The sequence below is a fragment of the Oncorhynchus tshawytscha genome, unplaced genomic scaffold, assembly GCF_018296145.1.
Source record: "Oncorhynchus tshawytscha isolate Ot180627B unplaced genomic scaffold, Otsh_v2.0 Un_contig_57_pilon_pilon, whole genome shotgun sequence".
NCBI lineage: Eukaryota > Metazoa > Chordata > Actinopteri > Salmoniformes > Salmonidae > Oncorhynchus > Oncorhynchus tshawytscha.
Window position 1 is genome coordinate 955001 of NW_024609823.1, and position 25569 is coordinate 980569.

Consider the following 25569-nt stretch of genomic DNA (forward strand, 5'->3'; position numbering starts at 1 on the left):
GTCTCAAAAAAAAAAGTAGGTATGAGAGACAAAGGAAATAAGATGGTAATCATTATAATAAAATGGACATATTTAAATGCTAGACCAGTCTTTTCACCTGCTTTACACTGTAAGAGGGGATTCTTACCTCGTCTTGGCCATTTTTCTGGCCCATTCTTGGGACTCATAGCCAGACTCAGTGGTGGATAAAAGTGTGTGTGTGTGTGGGTAGCATAGTTTCCGAAGGAGTAGCCAGCTGTTGTCAATAGATACTGGTCATCTGCTGAGCCAGCATTTGGTTCCCTACACATGGGAGACATTATGTGTCATGCTTCCCTCTACAGACACATATCATAGGCCACACACACACACACACACACACACACACACACACACACACACACACACACACACACACACACACACACACACACACACACACACACACACACACACACACACACACACACACACACACACAGAGATACACGTCTGTGTGTCTGTGTCAATAATTGTATCCATATTTTGTATATCCTGGATTTATCCTCTCTCTTTTCATTGGTCAATAAGAGGGGATTTCTCCTCAGTGTTCTGACGGCCAGGATGAACAAATAAATAAACAGAGAGAGAGAGATATACTTGACTTTGTTTCTTCCTTTAATGAGCCGTCCTCATTACACTAAAAACACCACACCCCCCCCCCAAAAAAAGAAATGCATTCAGTGCCACCTCGACATAATCATATTACCCAGTGCAATCAATACATCCTCCAGCATCAAATTACACAGTACAATATAATACACCCTACAGCACCACATTACACTGTACAGTACAATAAACCCTCCAGCACCACATTACACAGTTCAATATAATACACCCTCCAGCATCACATTACACAGTACAATATAATACACCCTCCAGCATCACATTACACAGTACAATATAATACATCCTCCAGCATCACATTACACAGTACAATATAATACACCCTCCAGCACCACATTACACAGTACAATATAATACACCCTCCACCACCACATTACACAGTACAATATAATACACCCTCCAGCACCACATTACACAGTACAATATAATACACCCTCCAGCACCACATTACACAGTACAATATAATACACCCTCCAGCACCACATTACACAGTACAATACACCCTCCAGCATCACATTACATAGTACAATGGAATACCTCGGCTCCATCACAAACATACACACAGAAAAAACAGGAACAGTCTCAGCCATTTCACAGAATGAAGGAGGAGAAATAGAGGGATGAGGGAGAGAGAGACAGAGAGACCCGTTCAAATAAACGCGCTGAAGGACCAGCTACAGTAGCTTCAAATGAATTATTGACCCCTCCATGTGAGTCTGAGCCATAGTCTAAGACTGTCCTGAGTCCATCAGTCCACAATCCACTTAGCCTACAGTCCACAGTAGGGGTAGGCAACTAGATTCACCCACAGGCCAATGCTTGTCAAAGCGCATGGTTGGGGGTCCTTTCGGTTACTGGCCCAATACTCATTTATAAAAAATGTTATAAAAACATTTTACCCTTTTTTTCTCCCCAATTGGTAGTTACAGTCTTGTCCCATCACTGCAACTCCCGTACGGACTCGGGAGAGGTGAAGGTCAAGAGCCGTGCGTCCTCCAAAACACAACCCCGCCAAGCACGCTTAACCCAGAAGCCAGCTGCACCAATGTGTCGGAGGAAACACTGTACACCTGGCAACCGTGTCAGCGTGCATGCGCCCGGCCCGGCCCACCACAGGGGTCTTCAGAGCGCGATAGGACAAGGACATCCCGGCCAGCCAAACCCTCCTCTAACTCGGATGACACTGGGCCAATTGTGTGTCGCCTCATGGGTCTCCCGGTCGCGGCCGGCTGCAACACAGCCTGGTATCGAACCAGGATCTGTAGTAACACAGATCCTGCGCCACTCGGGAGACCCTACTGGCCCAATGCTCTTAACCACTAGCCTACCTGCCGCCCCATTGATGGATTGAGACGTGGAACTGTGATGCTCCAGCTGAGTACGGATGATTTTCTGAACGAGTCTCGACACCGGTGAGCTTCTGGGGGATGACATAGACTTGTACTGGGAGTAGCTGAAGTTCATTATTCGTCCCAGGCTGAGTGGGTGAGGGACACACTGGTGGAGCAGAGAGAGCATTAGCAGGGTGAATGCTCTCAGAGCCATGGCTGAGTCAGATGAGACATCTATGAGGAAAAGGTGAAGGAATATAATGCTTCTCACTTGCTCTTGTCACAATGCAGCACAGCTGGTTTCATGTAAATGGCAGAGCAGTTCATATGCCACATACATCAGCCGCTTCTAAATGTCAAATCTAAATGGTTTGGTCTTTTATGCCTGACGATGACTTCCAAGTGAAACATTGCACAGAAACACAGTGGAAGCATTCGTCAGTGTGCAGGTCTCCATTCTCTACAGATATAGGATCTTAATTTGATCACCCTGTTGCAGGATAACTTTTGAGGTATTTGAGGTTTAAAAAGGCTTCTGAAGTTTGTAATTTACACTTAGAAATTTCCCGACAAATGTATCAACCCCTACAGATATGTCCGCTAATTATAATTCACATAATAATTCATATTTTCTGTTGCTGCTGTTGCAAACAAATTAAGATCCTTACATCTGTAATCTATCTTAATCAATGAAGTCAAACATTGGACAGCAAAAGCGGACAGTGATGCCAGGCCATAAAAAGTGTTTTGCCTTACATTTACAATGTAAAACTTAGCATCATTTTATATGACCACAATCATAGTGGAGATAATTTGTCTAATCAATTTAGTCATTCAAGTCATGGCAAAGCATATAACATTGACTGATTGTGTGTGTGTGTGTGTGTGTGTGTGTGTGTGTGTGTGTGCGCGCGCTAGCCGCCAGGCAGGAAGTATGTTGTCATTAGTACCCTACTGTCCAGTGGTGGAGTGTTAGGGCTGATTGCTCCAATCTGTCACCTTCACATTTTACTCAAACATGTATGGACGCACACACACACTCATACTAAAGCTAGTCTCTTTCCCACACTCCATCCTCTTCCTGTCCTCTCTCTTTTCCTTCTCTCAATCCTTCTATTATTCTATTCTTTCCTCTCCTCTCTTTGTATCCTCCTCTTTCCTCTCCTCTCTCTGTATCCTCCTCTTTTCTCCTCTTTCCTCTCCTCTCTCTGTATCTTCCTCTTTTCTCATCTTTCCTCTCCTCTCTCTGTATCCTCTTCTTTCCTCTCCTCTCTCTGTATCCTCTTCTTTCCTCTCCTCTCTCTGTATCCTCTTCTTTCCTCTCCTCTCCCTGTATCATCTTCTTTCCTCTCCTCTCTCTGTATCCTCTTCTTTCCTCTCCTCTCCCTGTATCATCTTCTTTCCTCTCCTCTCTCTGTATCCTCCTCTTTCCTCCTCCTCTTTTCTCCTCTTTCCTCTCCTCTCTCTGTATCCTCTTCTTTCCTCTCCTCTCTCTGTATCCTCTTCTTTCCTCTCCTCTCTCTGTATCATCTTCTTTCCTCTCCTCTCTCTGTATCCTCTTCTTTCCTCTCCTCTCTCTGTATCCTCCTCTTTCCTCTCCTCTCTCTGTATCCTCTTCTTTGCTCTCCTCTCCCTGTATCATCTTCTTTCCTCTCCTCTCTCTGTATCCTCTTCTTTCCTCTCCTCTCCCTGTATCCTCCTCTTTCCTCTCCTCTCCCTGTATCCTCCTCTTTCCTCTCCTCTCCCTGTATCATCTTCTTTCCTCTCCTCTCCCTGTATCATCTTCTTTCCTCTCCTCTCCCTGTATCCTCCTCTTTCCTCTCCTCTCTCTGTATCCTCTTCTTTCCTCTCCTCTCCCTGTATCCTCCTCTTTCCTCTCCTCTCCCTGTATCCTCCTCTTTCCTCTCCTCTCCCTGTATCATCTTCTTTCCTCTCCTCTCCCTGTATCATCTTCTTTCCTCTCCTCTCCCTGTATCCTCCTCTTTCCTCTCCTCTCCCTGTATCCTCTTCTTTCCTCTCCTCTCCCTGTATCATCTTCTTTCCTCTCCTCTCCCTGTATCCTCCTCTTTCCTCTCCTCTCCCTGTATCCTCCTCTTTTCTCCTCTTTCCTCTCCTCTCTCTGTATCTTCCTCTTTTCTCACCTTTCCTCTCCTCTCTCTGTATCCTCCTCTTTCCTCCTCCTCTTCCTCTCCTCTCTCTGTATCCTCTTCTTTCCTCTCCTCTCTCTGTATCCTCTTCTTTCCTCTCCTCTCCCTGTATCATCTTCTTTCCTCTCCTCTCTCTGTATCCTCCTCTTTCCTCCTCCTCTTCCTCTCCTCTCTCTGTATCCTCTTCTTTCCTCTCCTCTCTCTGTATCCTCTTCTTTCCTCTCCTCTCTCTGTATCCTCTTCTTTCCTCTCCTCTCCCTGTATCCTCTTCTTTCCTCTCCTCTCTCTGTATTCTCTTCTTTCCTCCTCCTCTTTTCTCCTCTTTCCTCTCCTCTCTCTGTATCCTCCTCTTTCCTCCTCCTCTTCCTCTCCTCTCTCTGTATCCTCTTCTTTCCTCTCCTCTCTCTGTATCCTCCTCTTTCCTCCTCCTCTTCCTCTCCTCTCTCTGTATCCTCTTCTTTCCTCTCCCCTCTCTGTATCCTCTTCTTTCCTCTCCTCTCCCTGTATCATCTTCTTTCCTCTCCTCACTCTGTATCCTCCTCTTTCCTCCTCCTCTTCCTCTCCTCTCTCTGTATTCTCTTCTTTCCTCCTCCTCTTTTCTCCTCTTTCCTCTCCTCTCTCTGTATCCTCTTCTTTCCTCTCCTCTCTCTGTATCATCTTCTTTCCTCTCCTCTCTCTGTATCCTCTTCTTTCCTCTCCTCTCTCTGTATCCTCCTCTTTCCTCTCCTCTCTCTGTATCCTCTTCTTTCCTCTCCTCTCTCTGTATCCTCCTCTTTCCTCCTCCTCTTCCTCTCCTCTCTCTGTATCCTCTTCTTTCCTCTCCTCTCTCTGTATTCTCTTCTTTCCTCCTCCTCTTTTCTCCTCTTTCCTCTCCTCTCCCTGTATCATCTTCTTTCCTCTCCTCTCCCTGTATCATCTTCTTTCCTCTCCTCTCTCTGTATCCTCCTCTTTCCTCCTCCTCTTCCTCTCCTCTCTCTGTATCCTCTTCTTTCCTCTCCTCTCTCTGTATTCTCTTCTTTCCTCCTCCTCTTTTCTCCTCTTTCCTCTCCTCTCTCTGTATCCTCCTCTTTTCTCCTCTTTCCTCTCCTCTCTCTGTATCCTCTTCTTTCCTCTCCTCTCTCTGTATCCTCCTCTTTCCTCCTCCTATTCGTCTCATCTGTCTGTATCCTCCTCTTTCCTCCTCCTCTTCCTCTCCTGTCTTCTCCTTCGGTTTCCTTCCTTCTTCTCCTCAGCTTTTCTTTTGCTACGTATTTATCATCATCTGGATGTAGGTAACAAGAGGAATGAGTCTCTCTCCACCCTCTCTGTCTCTGTCTCGCTCTCTGTGTCTCCCCCCTCTCTCCCCCTCTCTCTCAGCCCTCCCACCCCCCCGGAGAAAGAGGAGAGAGAGAAATGGAGAGAGAGAGAAACAGAGAAAGAGGAGAGAGAAATAAAGCCCCTTGAATTGAATTGAAATGGAGAAAGAGGAGAGAAAGCAAAATGGAGTAAGAGGAGAGAGAGAAACAGAGAAAGAGGAGAGAGAGAAAGAAACAGAGAAAGAGGAGAGAGAGAGAGAAACAGAGAAAGAGGAGAGAGAGAGAGAAACAGAGAAAGAGGAGAGAGAGAGAAACAGAGAAAGAGGAGAGAGAGAGAAACAGAGAAAGAGGAGAGAGAGAGAGAAACAGAGAAAGAGGAGAGAGAGAGAGAAACAGAGAAAGAGGAGAGAGAGAGAGAAACAGAGAAAGAGGAGAGAGAGAGAGAAACAGAGAAAGAGGAGAGAGAGAGAGAAACAGAGAAAGAGGAGAGAGAGAGAAACAGAGAAAGAGGAGAGAGAGAGAGAAACAGAGAAAGAGGAGAGAGAGAGAAACAGAGAAAGAGGAGAGAGAGAGAAACAGAGAAAGAGGAGAGAGAGAGAGAAACAGAGAAAGAGGAGAGAGAGAGAAACAGAGAAAGAGGAGAGAGAGAGAAACAGAGAAAGAGGAGAGAGAGAGAAACAGAGAAAGAGGAGAGAGAGAAAAAGAGAAACAGAGAGAGGAGAGAGAGAAACAGAGAAAGAGGAGAGAGAGAGAGAAACAGAGAAAGAGGAGAGAGAGAAACAGAGAAAGAGGAGAGAGAGAAACAGAGAAAGAGGAGAGAGAGAGAAACAGAGAAAGAGGAGAGAGAGAGAGAAACAGAGAAACAGAGAAAGAGGAGAGAGAGAGAGAAACAGAGAAAAGAGAGAGAGAGAGAGAAAGAGGGGGAGAGAGAGAGAAACAGAGAAACAGGAGAGAGAAACAGAGAAAGAGAGAAAGAGAGAGAGAGAGAGAAACAGAGAAACAGGAGAGAGAAACAGAGAAACAGAGAAAGAGGAGAGAGAGAGAGAAACAGAGAAAGAGAGAGAGAGAGAGAAAGAGAGAGAGAAAGAGGAGAGAGAGAGAGAAAGAGGAGGGGGAGAGAGAGAGAAACAGAGAAACAGAGAAAGAGGAGAGAGAGAGAGAAACAGAGAAAGAGGAGAGAGAGAGAGAAAGAGGAGGGGGAGAGAGAGAGAAACAGAGAAACAGAGAAAGAGGAGAGAGAGAGAAACAGAGAAAGAGGAGAGAGAGAGAAACAGAGAAACAGAGAAAGAGGAGAGAGAGAGAAACAGAGAAAGAGGAGAGAGAGAAACAGAGAAAGAGGAGAGAGAGAGAAACAGAGAAAGAGGAGAGAGAGAAACAGAGAAAGAGGAGAGAGAGAGAAACAGAGAAAGAGGAGAGAGAGAGAAACAGAGAAAGAGGAGAGAGAGAGAGAGAGAAACAGAGAAAAAGAAAGAGAGAGAGAGAGAGAGAGAAACAGAGAAAGAGGAGAGAGAGAAACAGAGAAAGAGGAGAGAGAGAGAAACAGAGAAAGAGAGAGAGAGAGAGAAACAGAGAAACAGAGAAAGAGGAGAGAGAGAGAAACAGAGAAAGAGGAGAGAAAGAGAAACAGAGAAAGAGGAGAGAGAGAAACAAAGAAAGAGGAGAGAGAGATAAACAGAGAAAGAGGAGAGAGAGAGAGAAACAGAGAAAGAGAGAGAGAGAGAGAAACAGAGAAAGAGAGAGAGAGAGAAACAGAGAAAGAGAGAGAGAGAGAGAAACAGAGAAAGAGGAGAGAGAGAGAGAAACAGAGAAAGAGGAGAGAGAGAGAAACAGAGAAAGAGAGAGAGAGAGAGAAACAGAGAAAGAGAGAGAGAGAAACAGAGAAACAGAGAGAGAGAGAGAAACAGAGAAAGAGAGAGAGAGAGAAACAGAGAAACAGAGAGAGAGAAACAGAGAAACAGAGAGAGAGAGAGAAACAGAGAAACAGAGAGAGAGAGAGAAACAGAGAAACAGAGAGAGAGAAACAGAGAAACAGAGAGAGAGAAACAGAGAAACACAGAGAAACAGAGAGAGAGAGAGAAACAGAGAAACAGAGAAACAGAGAAACAGAGAGACAGAGAAACAGAGAGAGACAGAGAGAGAGAGAGAAACAGAGAAAGACGGAGAGAGAGAGAGAAACAGAGAAACAGGAGACAGAGAAACAGAGAAAGAGAGAGAGAGAAACAGAGAAAAGAGAGAGAGAGAGAAACAGAGGAAGAGGAGAGAGAGAGAGAAACAGAGAAAGAGGAGAGAGAGAAACAGAGAAACAGAGAAAGAGGAGAGAGAGAAACAGAGAAAGAGAGAGAGAGAGAAACAGAGAAAGAGGAGAGAGAGAGAAACAGAGAAAGAGGAGAGAGAGAGAGAAACAGAGAAAGAGGAGAGAGAGAAACAGAGAAACAGAGAAAAGAGAGAGAGAGAGAGAAACAGAGAAAGAGGAGAGAGAGAGAAACAGAGAAAGAGGAGAGAGAGAAACAGAGAAAGAGGAGAGAGAGAAACAGAGAAAGAGGAGAGAGAGAAACAGAGAAAGAGGAGAGAGAGAGAGAAACAGAGAAAGAGGAGAGAGAGAAACAGAGAAAGAGGAGAGAGAGAAACAGAGAAAGAGGAGAGAGAGAAACAGAGAAAGAGGAGAGAGAGAAACAGAGAAAGAGGAGAGAGAGAGAAACAGAGAAAGAGGAGAGAGAGAAACAGAGAAAGAGGAGAGAGAGAAAGAGAGAAACAGAGGAGAGAGAGAGAGAGAAACAGAGAAAGAGGAGAGAGAGAAACAGAGAAACAGAGAAAGAGGAGAGAGAGAGAGAAACAGAGAAAGAGGAGAGAGAGAGAGAGAAACAGAGAAAGAGGAGAGAGAGAAACAGAGAAACAGAGAAAGAGGAGAGAGAGAGAAACAGAGAAAGAGGAGAGAGAGAGAAACAGAGAAACAGAGAAAGAGGAGAGAGAGAGAAACAGAGAAAGAGGAGAGCGAGAGAAACAGAGAAACAGAGAAAGAGGAGAGAGAGAGAAACAGAGAAAGAGGAGAGAGAGAAACAGAGAAACAGAGAAAGAGGAGAGAGAGAGAAACAGAGAAAGAGGAGAGAGAGAGAAACAGAGAAAGAGGAGAGAGAGAAACAGAGAAAGAGGAGAGAGAGAGAGAAACAGAGAAAGAGGAGAGAGAGAAACAGAGAAAGAGGAGAGAGAGAGAGAAACAGAGAAAGAGGAGAGAGAGAGAAACAGAGAAACAGGAGAGAGAGAGAGAAAGAGGAGAGAGAGAGAGAAAGAGGAGAGAGAGAGAGAAACAGGAGAGAGAGAGAGAAAGAGGAGGGGGAGAGAGGAGGAAGTGTTGATGTTATGCTAAGCTACTCTGTATGAAATTTAGGAATGCTGTGAAAACAGCATCACAGAGAGGGGACAGAGAGAGAAAATCAGAAATGTTGTGAAAACACAGTCAGTCTTGTCAGAAGAGAAGCCTAAAGGCTGCTGGGTAAGAATGGAGACCCACATGATGCTACTGCTGCCTCACTGAATTAGCAAAAGTCAAACTTGGTCCAGATTCTCTGTGTCCATATGTTCGTAGTCTGTTTCTGCAAAAATTGTCCAGATTGTGTGTGTGTGTGTGTGTGTGTGTGTGTGTTCTGAATCATCAAGTTCCTATGATCCAGATGTACAGATTGGATTTTATACAGAGTATTCAGCGTATTACTGACTCAGGCAGTCCAGGAAACAACACACACACACACACACACACACACACACACACACACACACACACACTGGACTGACTGTGTTTATGTGTTTGTGCATGCATGTGTGTGCATTCATATGTCTGTTAGTGTGTAAATATTCTTGTTTGTGTTTTACTGTTTGTGCTGCTTGGGAGTGTAAATGGCTTTGGGTAATTGGAGTTGTTTGTGAGTACACAGATCATTTAACTCTGTGATAATTGCTGGGAAGGATTAAACAATCCCTAAACATACAATAGGTTATGTCCTGGTGAATCTAGACTAATATCACTGGCCTTGGATGTCTGAACGTATTATAGCTTCTCTTTCTGTTTTTACCATGGACCACAGTGTTCTGGGGGCGTATTCATAATGTTTCTTCCTTTTACATACTAATTATACAGACAGGGGGGAACTGATCCTAGTCGCTCTGCTTCCTCTGTCCTTATTGACTGGCCCTTGAAGATCTGAGAGGATTGAATAGGTGGCAGTTCCTCTCTACTCTATCGGACATACTAGATGGAGCTATTGGGATGTTTTGTACATCTATCTAATAGTTTCAAATCCATGATGAGAAGTCAGTGAGGGAAGGGGAGTGAGTTAGAGAGGATCGGAACAGCCTTTTCCTATTTCATAGCATTGTTTTGGAGTCAGAATGCAGTCCACGAGTAGACCGATAGTACGGTCAGTGTTTATTCAGAGATGGACTTCATTAGAGTGCGGTTGCATCCCAATCAATATATCCTACCTTCTCCTGACGTGTACTATTATCTACTACTTCCTACACATCTAAAAGCATAGTTTCCACCTTCCATCTTTCTTAAACCATTGAAGGAACACTTTGCTAGGAAGGAGAAATAATTGGGACGTAGCCTGTATATTCCTTGATGTTAAGTACTTCCTGTGTACTTTATTTTGTTAAGTTGTCTACTTACTGTCTGCAGAAAATCGGCTGCGATGGCATCATCGGCTCGTCAGCCAAGGAGGACCGCTGTGGGGTGTGTAACGGAGACGGACACTCCTGTAAGATTGTCAAGGGAGACTTCAACCACACCAAGGGCAGGGGTGAGTACTGGGTTGGGGGGAAGTTCTAAACATGTATTTTTCAGTTGGGAATATCTGGGTCTTGTTCATAATGGCACACAATGGAAAACGTGTTCAAATATTTTGCAACAGAAATATAAAATGAGCGTTAGTTAAGTCCAGCTAATCCTTCCCTGTGTCTGTCTATTTTCTTCCGGTTGGTGCTTAATGAACATGACCCTGATGGGAACAGAATGGAAAATGGATGAGTGTAGGTTATTAGTCCTACTCCATTAAAAGAGAGGTCAGAAATGACAGGCAAAGATGAAGAGGACAGATTTGGTGTACACCAGTTAGAGTTACATTGGGCCATCTTTACCTGCTACACTGGACGCAAGACTTTTGGCTACCGCTAGCAGAGCGCATGACATTTTGTCAACTTTTCTCTGGCGGAAGCCACACATTAATGTATTGAAAATAGAGCCAGAGTGTAATTTTGAGGCCCTGTATCTACTTGTGGATACTATTTTTATGTTTCTGTGTTCAGTAAGAAAGAAGTTAAAGGTAGTTTGCGAGCCAATGCTAACTAGCGGTAGCCTCATGACTAGAGGTCTATGAGTATCTCCTAGCATGCTAGATAAATTGCCTAAATCCCCAAGTATCCCTTTAAGGCATTTAACCTCTGGTGGAAAGTCACCGGGAACAATCTTAGCAAGGTACCCTACAAACACTAGGGTATCTGGGATATCTGTAGCCCTCCAGTATCACTAAGCATGTAATACACACACACACCGGTGCCTCTGTCCCCCATAGGTAAAGTTCAGTTTCACAGCCAAAGCACTATAAATGGCATTTAAGGCCGAACGTTAGTCTGAATAGAGACCTGTTGGGTTTTAATTACAAGATAACACCCCATTATTCCCTTTTAATGGCTTGAGGCCTGTGTGTGTGTGTGTGTGTGTGTGTGTGTGTGTGTGTGTGTGTGTGTGTGTGTGTGTGTGTGTGTGTGTGTGTGTGTGGTGTGTGTGTGTGTGTGTGTGTGTGTGTGTGTGTGTGTGTGTGTGTGTGTGGTGTGTGTGTGTGTGTGTGTGTGTGTGTGTGTGTGTGTGTGTGCGTGTGTGGTGTGTGGTGTGTGTGCGTGTGTGTGTGTGTGTTGACCTACTAAAAGGCGTGCAGATGGTCTGATTGTAATGCCGCTGAAGGACAGAAGCTTTCTTTCTTTTCTTTTTATTTGTTTTTATTATGGATCCCCATTAGTTCCTGCCAAGGCACCAACTACTCTTCCTGGGGTTTATTATGGATCCCCATTAGTTCCTGCCAAGACAGCAGCTACTCTTCCTGGGGTTTATTATGGATCCCCATTAGTTCCTGCCAAGGCAGCAGCTACTCTTCCTGGGGTTTATTATGGTTCCTGCCAAGGACAGCAGCTACTTTCTTCATTAGTTTTACTCTTTGTTTTTATTATGGATCCCCATTAGTTCCTGCCAAGGCAGCAGCTACTCTTCCTGGGGTTTATTATGGATCCCCATTAGTTCCTGCCAAGGCAGCAGCTACTCTTCCTGGGGTTTATTATGGATCCCCATTAGTTCCTGCCAAGGCAGCAGCTACTCTTCCTGGGGTTTATTATGGATCCCCATTAGTTCCTGCCAAGGCAGCAGCTACTCTTCCTGGGGTTTATTATGGATCCCCATTAGTCCCCATTAGTTCCTGCCAAGGCAGCAGCTACTCTTCCTGGGGGGGTTTATTATGGATCCCCATTTGGATCCCCATTAGTTCCTGCCAAGGCAGCAGCTACTCTTCCTGGGGTTTATTATGGATCCCCATTAGTTCCTGCCAAGGCAGCAGCTACTCTTCCTGGGGTTTATTATGGATCCCCATTAGTTCCTGCCAAGGCAGCAGCTACTCTTCCTGGGGTTTATTATGGATCCCCATTAGTTCCTGCCAAGGCAGCAGCTACTCTTCCTGGGGTTTATTATGGATCCCCATTAGTTCCTGCCAAGGCAGCAGCTACTCTTCCTGGGGTTTATTATGGATCCCCATTAGTTCCTGCCAAGGCACCAGCTACTCTTCCTGGGGTTTATTATGGATCCCCATTAGTTCCTGCCAAGGCAGCAGCTACTCTTCCTGGGGTTTATTATGGATCCCCATTAGTTCCTGCCAAGGCAGCAGCTACTCTTCCTGGGGTTTATTATGGATCCCCATTAGTTCCTGCCAAGGCACCAGCTACTCTTCCTGGGGGGGTTTATTATGGATCCCCATTAGTTCCTGCCAAGGCAGCAGCTACTCTTCCTGGGGTTTATTATGGATCCCCATTAGTTCCTGCCAAGGCAGCAGCTACTCTTCCTGGGGTTTATTATGGATCCCCATTAGTTCCTGCCAAGGCAGCAGCTACTCTTCCTGGGGTTTATTATGGATCCCCATTAGTTCCTGCCAAGGCAGCAGCTACTCTTCCTGGGGTTTATTATGGATCCCCATTAGTTCCTGCCAAGGCAGCACTACTCTTCCTGGATCCCCTCTTCCTGCCAAGGGGCTACTCTTCCTGGGGTTTATTATGGATCCCCATTAGCACCAACTACTCTTCCTGGGGTTTATTATGGATCCCCAAGGCACCAGCTACTCTTCCTGGGGTTTATTATGGATCCCCATTAGTTCCTGCCAAGGCAGCAGCTACTCTTCCTGGGGTTTATCATGGATCCCCATTAGTTCCTGCCAAGGCACCAACTACTCTTCCTGGGGTTTATTATGGATCCCCATTAGTTCCTGCCAAGGCAGCAGCTACTCTTCCTGGGGTTTATTATGGATCCCCATTAGTACTTGCCAAGGCACCAACTACTCTTCCTGGGGTTTATTATGGATCCCCATTAGTTCCTGCCAAGGCAGCAGCTACTCTTCCTGGGGTTTATTATGGATCCCCATTAGTTCCTGCCAAGACAGCAGCTACTCTTCCTGGGGTTTATTATGGATCCCCATTAGTTCCTGCCAAGACAGCAGCTACTCTTCCTGGGGTTTATTATGGATCCCCATTAGTTCCTGCCAAGACAGCAGCTACTCTTCCTGGGGTTTATTATGGATCCCCATTAGTTCCTGCCAAGACAGCAGCTACTCTTCCTGGGGTTTATTATGGATCCCCATTAGTTCCTGCCAAGGCACCATCTACTCTTTCTGGGGTTTATTATGGATCCCCATTAGTTCCTGCCAAGACAGCAGCTACTCTTCCTGGGGTTTATTATGGATCCACATTAGTTCCTGCCAAGACAGCAGCTACTCTTCCTGGGGTTTTATTATGGATCCCCATTAGTTCCTGTCAAGGCAGCAGCTACTCTTCTTGGGGTTTATTATGGATCACCATTAGTTCCTGCCAAGACAGCAGCTACTCTTTATTATGGGGGTTTATTATGGATCCCCATTAGTTCCCGCCAAGACAGCAGCTACTCTTCCTGGGGTTTATCATGGATCCCCATTAGTTCCTGCCAAGGCAGCAGCTACTCTTCCTGGGGTTTATTATGGATCCCCATTAGTTCCTGCCAAGACAGCAGCTACTCTTCCTGGGGTTTATTATGGATCCCCATTAGTTCCTGCCAAGGCAGCAGCTACTCTTCCTGGGGTTTATCATGGATCCCCATTAGTTCCTGTCAAGGCAGCAGCTACTCTTCCTGGAATTCAGCAACATTAAGGCAGAGATATGCAATAAAAATATTACATGACATTACATAACACTTTTCACAACACATTAAGTGGGTGTCTTCAGGCCACTACTCTACTACCACATATCTACAACACTATGATCATTCATTCTGGACAAAAGCAGGACTTTTTATTCTAACCTTAAGATAACATTGGCCGTTCAAACACAACTCTGACACACTGTAATGGCAGTGTGAACAAGCGTGTGTGTGTGTGTGTGTGTGTGTGTGTGTGTGTGTGTGTGTGTGTGTGTGTGTGTGTGTGTGTGTGTGTGTGTGATTGAGAGATGGAGAGAAAGTGAGAATGAAGACGAACGCAAGGAAGAGGGTATGTACAGTGTGTGTGTGTATGTACTGTGTGTGTGTACAGTGTGTATTGTGTGTGTGTACAGTGTGTACAGTGTGTACTGTGTGTGTACAGTGTGTACTGTGTGTACAGTGTGTATGTGTGTGTATGTGTGTGTACTGTGTGTGTACAGTGTGTACAGTGTGTACTGTGTGTGTGTGTGTACAGTGTGTACAGTGTGTACAGTGTGTACAGTGTGTGTACAGTGTGTACAGTGTGTGTACAGTGTGTGTGTGTGTGTGTACAGTGTGTACTGGGTGTGTACAGTGTGTGTACAGTGTGTACTGGGTGTGTACAGTGTGTGTACAGTGTGTGTACAGTGTGTACAGTGTGTGTACAGTGTGTGTACTGGGTGTGTACAGTGTGTGTACAGTGTGTTTACAGTGTGTACAGTGTGTGTACAGTGTGTACTGGGTGTGTACAGTGTGTGTACAGTGTGTGTACAGTGTGTGTACAGTGTGTGTACAGTGTGTGTGCATGCGTGTATTTGTAAGACAGGACTATGAATGCCTTTTACCCAATTCATTAAATTTGCTAAAGCCATTCCACCTGCCTCCCCCTTCTCTCCTCTCCTCTGCTCCCCCTCCCCTCCTCTCCTACCCCCTCCTCTCCTCCCCCCTCCCTCTCCTCTCCTCTCCTCTCCTCCCCCTCCTCTCCTCTACCCCCAGTCTCCTCTAGCCACTGTAAGAGGGTTTCTACCTGTGTGATGGCTAAACCAAGGGCTGTCCCCAAGTGTTTCTCATGTAAGATGCCTGCTCTGTGTGTGTGTGTGTGTGTGTCCTGCCCTGATTGGAGTGTACACGTCGGTAGATGGGAGATCCAAACCTCCTTGGCTTCTCCTGGGATCAATACACACACACACACACACACACACACACACACTGTGGATCCCAACAGCTCGGCATGGCTTGGCTTCCCAGCCCTCCTCCTGATGAACACACTGGGATACTTCGTGGTACTTCCTCATCCACCTGGGTTGTGGGAGAACAACAACAATATTCCAATGGCCAAAATCATTAAGAATCATATTGAAAATGTTAAACGTCATATTGATAATCCCAGGAGAGCCCAGAGGAGGATGGGTTGGGGTTTCTAAGGTCTGGCCTACAAAGAGCCTGTCTTGTCATTCCCAGAGTAATGGCTGTAAATGAACAGTGTGTGTGTCTGTGTGTGTGTGTGTAATGGTGTGTAATGGTGTGTAATGGTGTGTATACAGTAACTACATACAGAGTGGCAATCAACGTAACCCTGTGGTGTTGGTGATGGGTAGGGCCTGGAGTTTTTTCCATTCCATGTGACCTGACCAGAAAATACTCTGGGCCTTAGCGATGGGGTGTTGTTTTTAACAGTGTTTCTGGGTGTGTGGTTTGTGGTGTTTTCCTGTTGACTGTGTGAAGAAGGGGTGCTCTTGGTAAAAATTGCCCGTAGGCACAGATCTAGGATCAGTTTAAACTCCCCCCAATCCTAACCTTAACCATTAGAGGGGGAGAAAGCTAAACTTACCTTAGATCAGTGTCAAGGCTAGGGACACTTCTTACTCGTGACTTGTTCCTGTGTGCTGTGTAAAGAGATAATAGCATGGTTGTGGTAATTGCAGATCCAGCCCTGTAGGGCGGCACTACGGTGAGTACACACAGGGAGTCTGTACATAGTGGGGGGGCAGTAAAGAAGAACAAAGCAGCTCAACTAGGCCGAGGGGACTTGATTGTAATGTAAGACCTGTGTGAAACTCTTGAGTTTGGTGTCAATCATGCATTGATGTCAAGTTTGTTACGTGTGGATCTCAGGTTAGGATGTGGCCCCTTGAGATACAGGAATAAATCAAACTCAGTCTGGTAACACTAAAAAAACTAAACAAAAACAATTGGGACAATAAAGAGGCATATATGGTGAAAGTTTGGAAGAATAAGCTATTTTATTTTCTCAGAAACCGTTGTATAGATACTGTGCTTTGGGATCTATTGTAGAGACAAGGTTCTGCATCTCAAACGGCACCCTATTCTCTATGTAGTGCACTACAGGCACTATGGGTCTTGGTCAAAAGTAGTGCACTAGATAGGGAATAGGGTGCCATTTAGGATGCACTTTGTTGGGGGTTCCTCCTATTGCAATTATCTACATTATGGAAGACCCTCTCCTCCCCTCTTTATATATCCCTCTTTTGTTCTCTCTCTCTTATTCGCTGATGTATCTCTTTCTCTTCTCCCTCCCACTCTCTCTCTCTCCCTCCCTCCCTTTCTCTCTCTCACTGTGGGTCTTTCATATCTCTCTCCACTCTATTTTTTGTTTCCTTCTTTGACACATTTGTGTGTAATCCTCAGAAGTAACAGTGGGACCACAGTCTGTCACCCGAGGGCCTGGGAACCAACGAGCTGCTTTGTATCATCACTACTGCCCAAACACTACTGGGTGCTTGGATGCATGTCTGTGAGGAGGGAAGGGCTGGCAAGGGTCTAATCAGAGATTTCTCTCCCAGTCGGGTTGAGGCTGGAATCCATAGAACATTTCATAGGATCTCTGTGCTAGAATCAAATTAATGATTCAAAAGTGATGTCATAAAGCGGATGTAGTGTATATGCAGTGGGATCCACAAAATGATTGGATCATTTTGCTCACATATACTTCCTGGTCTCTTATATGACACCTGTTGAATTCAGAGCCGTACATCTCAATGTGTGAATCCCAAATGCCACCGTATTCCCAATATAGTGCAATGCTTTTGATACAGGGCTCATTGAGCTCTAGTCTCAAATATCACACTATATAGGGAATATGGTGACATCTGGGTCACAACCTACCTATCTGTCTCTGGTTGAATCCTTCCTTTCAAACCCAGGCTCTGTGTGATGCTCCAGCACACAGAGACAGAAGGTCGAGAGAGAGAGTCTCTACCTCTTTCTGTCCACCGGTATTGAGTTAGATCACTGCTACTATGACCGTTACACTCCTATCTGTGTCCCAAATGATACCCTATTCCCTTCATATTGCACTACCTTTGACCAGAGTCTTGTGCACTACTTTTGAACAGGGCCCATGTGTAGGGAACAGGGTGTCATTTGGGATGTAGACCCTCTCTCTTTCTACTTCCTTCATTGTCCTCCTCCTTGCCTTTCACACAGAAAAATTATTTCAACCCTTTCCAAATTAACAGCTTGGATAAAGAACCAGCCCAGCCCAACCCTGTCTGTACTACCCCTTCCCCTCACCTCTCCTCACCTCCTCTCATCCCCCCTCACCTCTCGTCCTCTCCTCACCCCAGGTGTGGGTCTGGGTGTGGCTCCACCCACCTCACTCTCTTGTGTTTCTACAGGTTACATCGAGGCTGCTGTCATCCCTGTTGGTGCTAGGAGAATCAAAGTTGTGGAGGACAAGCCCTCACACAGCTTTCTGGGTAACACACACACACACACACACACACACACACACACACGCACACACACACACACACACGTTTTCTGACAAGTTATAAATAGATCTCTAAGGTATATAATGACTAACATGACAAGAGGATCTGATGATGCAAGATGTGTTGAATTGCAGGAAATAATATTTAAACCTGCAAAATTCTCTCTCCGTCAACAAGACGGTTGTGGAACGTTTGTTTCATTTCGGTGCTTGTACCCATAGAAATAGGGGTGTGCAGGGGGGGAGTGGGATATTCCCTAATGCTGGAAGGGGGGCCTGGATGAAAACAATTTGGGAACCCCTTTTATAGACAACCGCACAAGTTCATATTATCTGTCTAATGATGTGAACTTGTATTCCCTATAGCAGGGTACTCAACTACTATCTCAAATGGTCCAGTGACACAAATGTCCTAGGTGGCAAAGGTCTGGATGGATATGGTCATTTATCGGCGCTGTGGTTCAGCATAGTAACAAACCATGTTCTTATATCAAATGTTTTCAAGAATACTGGTAAATACATGACAGTTTTTTACAATCATTAGGACCCATTTCTCAATACTTAGGTCACTTTTTCAAAACTCTTCACACAGTGAACACAACAGCAGTCTATGTGGGTTAAACTGTGGATCATGTTACATTGCTTTGGCACAAAATGTATTCAATGACTACATCTTACACATTTCATGAATTATTTTCTCACTTAGACACAACCACCACCAAAACTCTATGTACCTACAGGCCAATTTACACATGTTTACATACTCTTTTCAAAACTGTTAAACTGAAGTTCAAAACCTAACATAATCAATTGTCAAAAACTGTAAATTAGACAAATTAAACCTTTGTACATGGACCTTGAATTATTAAATAATATCTCAATTAAATGATGTGCATGTTTTCTGGAGAACAAAGGAGAGTTAAAGAACAAAATCTGAAAGCACAGAAAGTCACTGTGAGCCATGCAATATTAATGTACAAGTCACTGTGGGTCATGCAATATTAATGTACAAGTCACTGTGGGCCATGCAATATTAATGTACAAGTCACTGTGGGTCATGCAATATTAATGTACAAGTCACTGTGGGTCATGCAATATTAATGTACAAGTCACTGTGGATCATGCAATATTAATGTATAAGTCACTGTGGGCCATGCAATATTCATGTATAAGTCACTGTGGGCCATGCAATAATAATGTATAAGTCACTGTGGGCCATGCAATATTAATATATAAGTCACTGTGGGCCATGCAATATTAATATATAAGTCACTGTGGGTCATGCAATAATAATGTACAAGTCACTGTGGGCCATGCAATATTAATGTATAAGTCACTGTGGGCCATGCAATATTAATGTATAAGTCACTGTGGCTCATGCAATATTAATGTATAAGTCACTGTGGGCCATGCAATATTAATGTATAAGTCACTGTGGGCCATGCAATATTAATGTATAAGTCACTGTATCATGCAATATTAATGTATAAGTCACTGTGGCTCATGCAATATTAATGTATAAGTCACTGTGGGTCATGCAATATTAATGTATAAGTCACTGTGAGCCATGCAATATTAATGTACAAGTCACTGTGAGCCATGCAATATTAATGTATAAGTCACTGTGGATCATGCAATATTAATGTACAAGTCACTGTGAGCCATGCAATATTAATGTACAAGTCACTGTGGGTCATGCAATATTAATGTACAAGTCACTGTGGGCCATGCAATATTAATGTACAAGTCACTGTGGGCCATGCAATATTAATGTACAAGTCACTGTGGGTCATGCAATATTAATGTACAAGTCACTGTGAGCCATGCAATATTAATGTATAAGTCACTGTGGATCATGCAATATTAATGTATAAGTCACTGTGAGCCATGCAATATTAATGTATAAGTCACTGTGGCTCATGCAATATTAATGTATAAGTCACTGTGTATAAGTCATGCAATATTAATGTATAAGTCACTGTGGATCATGCAATATTAATGTATAAGTCACTGTGGATCATGCAATATTAATGTATAAGTCACTGTGGATCATGCAATATTAATGTACAAGTCACTAATGGGCCATGCAATATTAATGTATAAGTCACTGTGGGCCATGCAATAATAATGTATAAGTCACTGTGGGCCATGCAATAATAATGTATAAGTCACTGTGGGCCATGCAATAATAATGTATAAGTCACTGTGGGCCATGCAATATTAATGTATAAGTCACTGTGGGTCATGCAATAATAATGTACAAGTCACTGTGGGCCATGCAATATTAATGTATAAGTCACTGTGGGCCATGCAATATTAATGTATAAGTCACTGTGGGCCATGCAATAATAATGTATAAGTCACTGTAGGCCATGCAATAATAATGTATAAGTCACTGTGAGCCATGCAATAATAATGTATAAGTCACTGTGGATCATGCAATAATAATGTATAAGTCACTGTGGGCCATGCAATAATAATGTATAAGTCACTGTGGGCCATGCAATAATAATGTATAAGTCACTGTGGGTCATGCAATAATAATGTATAAGTCACTGTGGGTCATGCAATAATAATGTATAAGTCACTGTGGGTCATGCAATATTAATGTATAAGTCACTGTGGGTCATGCAATATTAATGTATAAGTCACTGTGGGTCATGCAATATTAATGTACAAGTCACTGTGGGTCATGCAATATTAATGTATAAGTCACTGTGGATCATGCAATATTAATGTATAAGTCACTGTGGATCATGCAATATTAATGTATAAGTCACTGTGGGCCATGCAATATTAATGTACAAGTCACTGTGGGCCATGCAATAATAATGTATAAGTCACTGTGGGCCATGCAATAATAATGTACAAGTCACTGTGGGCCATAATAATAATGTATAAGTCACTGTGGGCCATGCAATAATAATGTATAAGTCACTGTGGGCCATGCAATATTAATGTATAAGTCACTGTGGGTCATGCAATATTCATGTACAAGTCACTGTGGGTCATGCAATATTAATGTATAAGTCACTGTGGATCATGCAATATTAATGTATAAGTCACTGTGGATCATGCAATATTAATGTATAAGTCACTGTGGGCCATGCAATATTAATGTACAAGTCACTGTGGGCCATGCAATAATAATGTATAAGTCACTGTGGGCCATGCAATATTAATGTATAAGTCACTGTGGGCCATGCAATAATAATGTATAAGTCACTGTGGGCCATGCAATAATAATGTATAAGTCACTGTGGGCCATGCAATATTAATGTATAAGTCACTGTGGGTCATGCAATAATAATGTACAAGTCACTGTGGGCCATGCAATATTAATGTATAAGTCACTGTGGGTCATGCAATATTCATGTATAAGTCACTGTGGGTCATGCAATATTCATGTATAAGTCACTGTGGGTCATGCAATATTCATGTATAAGTCACTGTGGATCATGCAATATTCATGTACAAGTCACTGTGGGCCATGCAATAATAATGTATAAGTCACTGTGATCCATGCAATATTCATGTATAAGTCACTGTGCAATGCAATATTCATGTATCAGTCACTGTGGACCTTGCATCAAAGAGAGAAATGACACTTTCTGTCTCTTTAAAATGCTTTGAACTTTGGCACAAATGGTGTGAGAGCAACTCTTGAGACACTGGTGCAGGTGTCCATTGGTGAGCCTGGAGCGATATTTGTTTTGAATAAAGTTCATTGTGGAGAAGGCTGATTCACAGCTGTATGTAGAGCCAAACATGGGCAGGATGTCTAGTGCTAGTTTCTTGAGAACAGGGACATCAGCTGCAGGCACCATCTTTCCATCTTTCCCCAGAATGTAAGACAGGGTCACAAAGACACATTTTCTTGTAGCTCAATCAACTCCATTTGCAGTGATGCAACTTCTACCCGTCTGAAGAGCTGTTTAGCTTCCTCTGACAACATCTACCCGTCTGAAGATCTGTTTAGCTTCCTCTGACAACATCTACCCGTCTGAAGATCTGTTTAGCTTCCTCTGACAACATCTAACCGTCTGAAGAACTGTTTAGCTTCCTCTGACAACATCTACCCGTCTGAAGATCTGTTTACCTTCCTCTGACCACATCTACCCGTCTGAAGATCTGTTTACCTTCCTCTGACAACATCTACCCGTCTGAAGATCTGTTTAGCTTCCTCTGACAACTTCTACCCGTCTGAAGATCTGTTTAGCTTCCTCTGACAACTTTTTGTGACTAAGATGGTTCTGGATGACCAGCAAGCGACTCTCTTCCAGCAGTGAAATCCCAGGCCCCCGTCCCTGCAGGAGGCCTTTTGCCTTTTGGTAGGCCGTCATTTTAAATGAGAATTTGTTCTTAACTGACTTGCCAAGTTAAATAAAGGTAAAATAAAAATAAAAATATAAAAAAGTAATCAAAGCTAGCTTTGAGGTTCTTCATCAGCTTCTGGATGAAATTGACATGGTTGGGAACATCTTTGTCTCCCTGCGTTTGCACCAGAAGATTGATTCTCCCTGGAGATCATTCTTGAAAAGCTCCAATATCAGACTGCTGCTATCATATCACACACTGTGTTGTCCTGTCCCTGCAGCTTAACATTCAGTTGATTGAGGTGTGATGTCATGTCTGTCACACTGTGTTGTCCTGCAGCTTAACATTCAGTTGATTGAGGTGTGATGTCATGTCTGTCAAAAATGCTACTGTTTCCCTCTTCTCGTCATCAGAAAACTGAGTTGCCTTGTCACTCTTTTGCTCTGATAAGAAAGCTTTGATTTTCTCCTGAATGGCCCAGAAAGGTTCCAAAACCCCGCCTTCACTGAGCCATCTGACATTGTGCAGTAGTAAGTCATCAAAGCTGGCATTAGCCTCTGTCAGAAAACCTCGTAGCAGGCGGTGTTCTTGATCAGTTTCATCATCGTTGTCATGACCTCAGAATACTCTTTTCCCAGACTGGCACACAGGACAGACTGATGGATGATTTGATGTCAGGACAGGGTGGTCCTCTTTTAAACGTGTAACCAGTCCCCTCCTCTTCCTGTCATGGCTGGAGCTCCATCTGTGGTGATGGAGACCACTGACTTCAGATCTCTCCCCCTTTTGGTCAGCATCCTTTTGACATTATCTCCCTGTGTGTCTGCTTCTAGATTTGTTAAGCCCAACAGCTCATCCCAGAATTACGTCTTTGTTTCATAATAAAATCTGACAAACAACAGAAGCAGGGCATTATCAGTGTTATCTGTTGAATCATCCACAGCCAATGAAATGCTTGGTGCATTCTGAATGACCTCATCAAGTTGTGAAGTCAAATCTTCAGCTAATATTTCATTTCTCCTCATTGCTGTGGAATCAAATCAACCTTTATTTGTCATGCCGAATACAAGTGTAGACCTTACCATGAAATGGTTACTTACAAGCACTTAACCAACAGTGCAGTTCAAGAAGAGTTAATCAAATATTTACCAAATGAACTGAAGTAAAAAATAAAAGTAACACAATAACATAACAATAACAAGGCTATATACAGGGGGTACCGGTAATCTGTATTGTTTACCTGCAAACAAGGTGTCAGCAACTTCACACATGCGTTCTTTTACCATCTCAGCGTCAGTGTTTTCCCTAAACCCAAGCTATCCTCAGTGAACGCTCCGTTGCACGTTTGTTGGGCTTTCAGGAAATTGACATGGACTTTTTGTCTCATATTGGGATTTGAGTTGTTTAATCTTGTTTGTTCTCACCTCCGTGTTCAGAGGATAAGTCTGATCTATAATACTATGCTTGGTGTAATGACGCTTAACATTGCCACTTTTCACGAGGGCTTCGGACTCGCTGCATATCAGGCACATTTGTTTTGTTCTGGTTGTGGGGAGAATGCATTTTCCGTCCACTCGCCGTCAACTTACATTTTTTTGAACAAGCCATATTAACAAGGATACTGGTAACTAAGCTCCTTCTATCTGTGATATTAACAGTTGAACCTCAGTGAAATATTTATGTTTCTTTCTGCCTGCTTGTTCCGAGGTGTTGTGGAGGATATTTGCATTGATGTGATTGGGTAAGACATGGGCTCTTGCATTTAACCACGTGATTGGATTAGACGAGGCACTAGTAGAGGTGGGGGTTGCTTTGAGAGAGTGAGAGGAAGAGAGGTTGCCGAGTTAGAGAGGCCGTGGCGCCCGGGTCATTTTTATGTTGTTGTTCTGCCAGTTGAGTTTGGCTGCCCCATACAGTCTTAAACCAGTGCTAAAACATTCTGCACTGTCTAGCATGTTTTGTTCTCTGTCGACTCTGCAGGGAAATTTGAAAGCCGATAAACACACTCATTTGTCAGCCGCTTGTAAAGTGTTTGAACACTTCACTCTTGCGGTTTCCTTTTGAGTGTTCTGACAACAGCTATTAAACATTTTTCTAACTGTTAAGTGCTTTGTCAACAGGAAGGGTACACTGGGGACTTGAGACATCTAGCTCTGTGTGTAATGATAGGACAGGCTGGGATCCTCTCTAGTGATAGGAGGGAGTTGAGGTATGGAGGGAGTTGAGGTATGGAGGGAGAAGAGGGATGGAGGGAGAAGAGGGATGGAGGGAGAAGAGGGATGGAGGGAGAAGAGGGATGGAGGGAGAAGAGGGATGGAGGGAGAAGAGGGATGGAGGGAGAAGAGGGATGGAGGGAGAAGAGGATGGAGGGAGAAGAGGGATGGGGAGGATGGGGGAGATGGAGAGGGAGGAAGGGAAGTAAGGGAGGGACAGAGGGATGGAGGGAGAAGAGGGATGGAGGGAGAAGAGGGATGGGGAAGAGAGGAGGGAAGAGGGAGGAGGGACAGAGGGATGGAGGGAGAAGAGGGATGGAGGGAGAAGAGGGATGGGGGGGAGAGGGGAAGGGAGAAGGGATGGGGGAAGGGATGGGGAGGGAGGGACAGAGGGATGGAGGGGATGGAGGGAGAAGAGGGATGGAGGGAGAAGAGGGATGGAGGGAGAGGGAGAGGGAGGGATGGAGGGAGAAGAGGGATGGGGGGAGAAGAGGGATGGAGGGAGAAGAGGGATGGAGGGAGAAGAGGGATGGAGGGAGAAGAGGGGGGAGAAGAGGGATGGGGGAGAAGAGGGATGGAGGGAGAAGAGGGATGGAGGGAGAAGAGGGATGGAGGGAGAAGAGGGATGGAGGGAGAAGAGGGATGGAGGGAGAAGAGGGATGGAGGGAGAAGAGGGATCGGGAAGAGAGGAAGGGAAGTAGGGAGGGACAGAGGGAAGGGAGGGAGGAGAGACTGAAAGGCTAGCCACTCCCTTTGAAAACACATCTGGTGATCTAAAGAAACACTCCAACACTACTTCCTTTTGTACAGTGTGAGGTATGTCTCCACCACGTTTTATATGATAAAGTTTCCCCAAGTCGCTGATCTTGGGTCAGTTTAGGATGTAGGTAGAGTTATTAAAGTGAATATGCATAGATAATAACAGAGAGTAGCTGTAGCATAGAAGGGGGGCAATGCAAATAGTCTGGGTAGCCATTTGATTAGATGTTCAGGGATCTTATGGCTTGGGGGTAGAGGCTGTTTAGAATTCTCTTGGACCTAGACTTGGCGCTCCGGTACCGCTTGCCATGCGGTAGCAGAGAGAACAGTCTATGACTAGGGTGGCTGGAGTCTTTGACAATTTTTAGGGCCTTCCTCTGACACCGCCTGGTATAGAGGTCCTGGATGGCAGGAAGTTTGGCCCCGGTGATGTACTGGGCCGGATGCACTACCCTCTGTAGAGCCTTGCGGTTGGAGGCCGAGCAGTTGCCATACCAGACAGTGATGCAACCCGTCAGGATGCTCTTGATGGTGCAGCTGTAAAACCTTTTGAGGATCTGAGGACCCATGCCAAATCTTTTCAGTCTCCTGAGGGGGAATAGCTTTTGTCATGCCGTCACGACTGTCTTGGTGTGCTTGGACCATGATAGTTTGTTGGTGATGTGGACACCAAGGAA

General features: G+C 44.5%; 1 protein-coding gene across 1 annotated transcript in view; it reads left to right on the top strand.

The window, feature by feature from the left end:
- The window catches only part of adamts17 (ADAM metallopeptidase with thrombospondin type 1 motif, 17), a 199274-nt gene that overhangs the window by 131835 nt on the left and 41870 nt on the right, over positions 1-25569 (top strand). Inside the window, 3 exon segments of the mRNA XM_042319042.1 lie at positions 10091-10211; positions 14867-14941; positions 17509-17589. Coding sequence (XP_042174976.1) covers positions 10091-10211; positions 14867-14941; positions 17509-17589 — 277 coding nt within the window.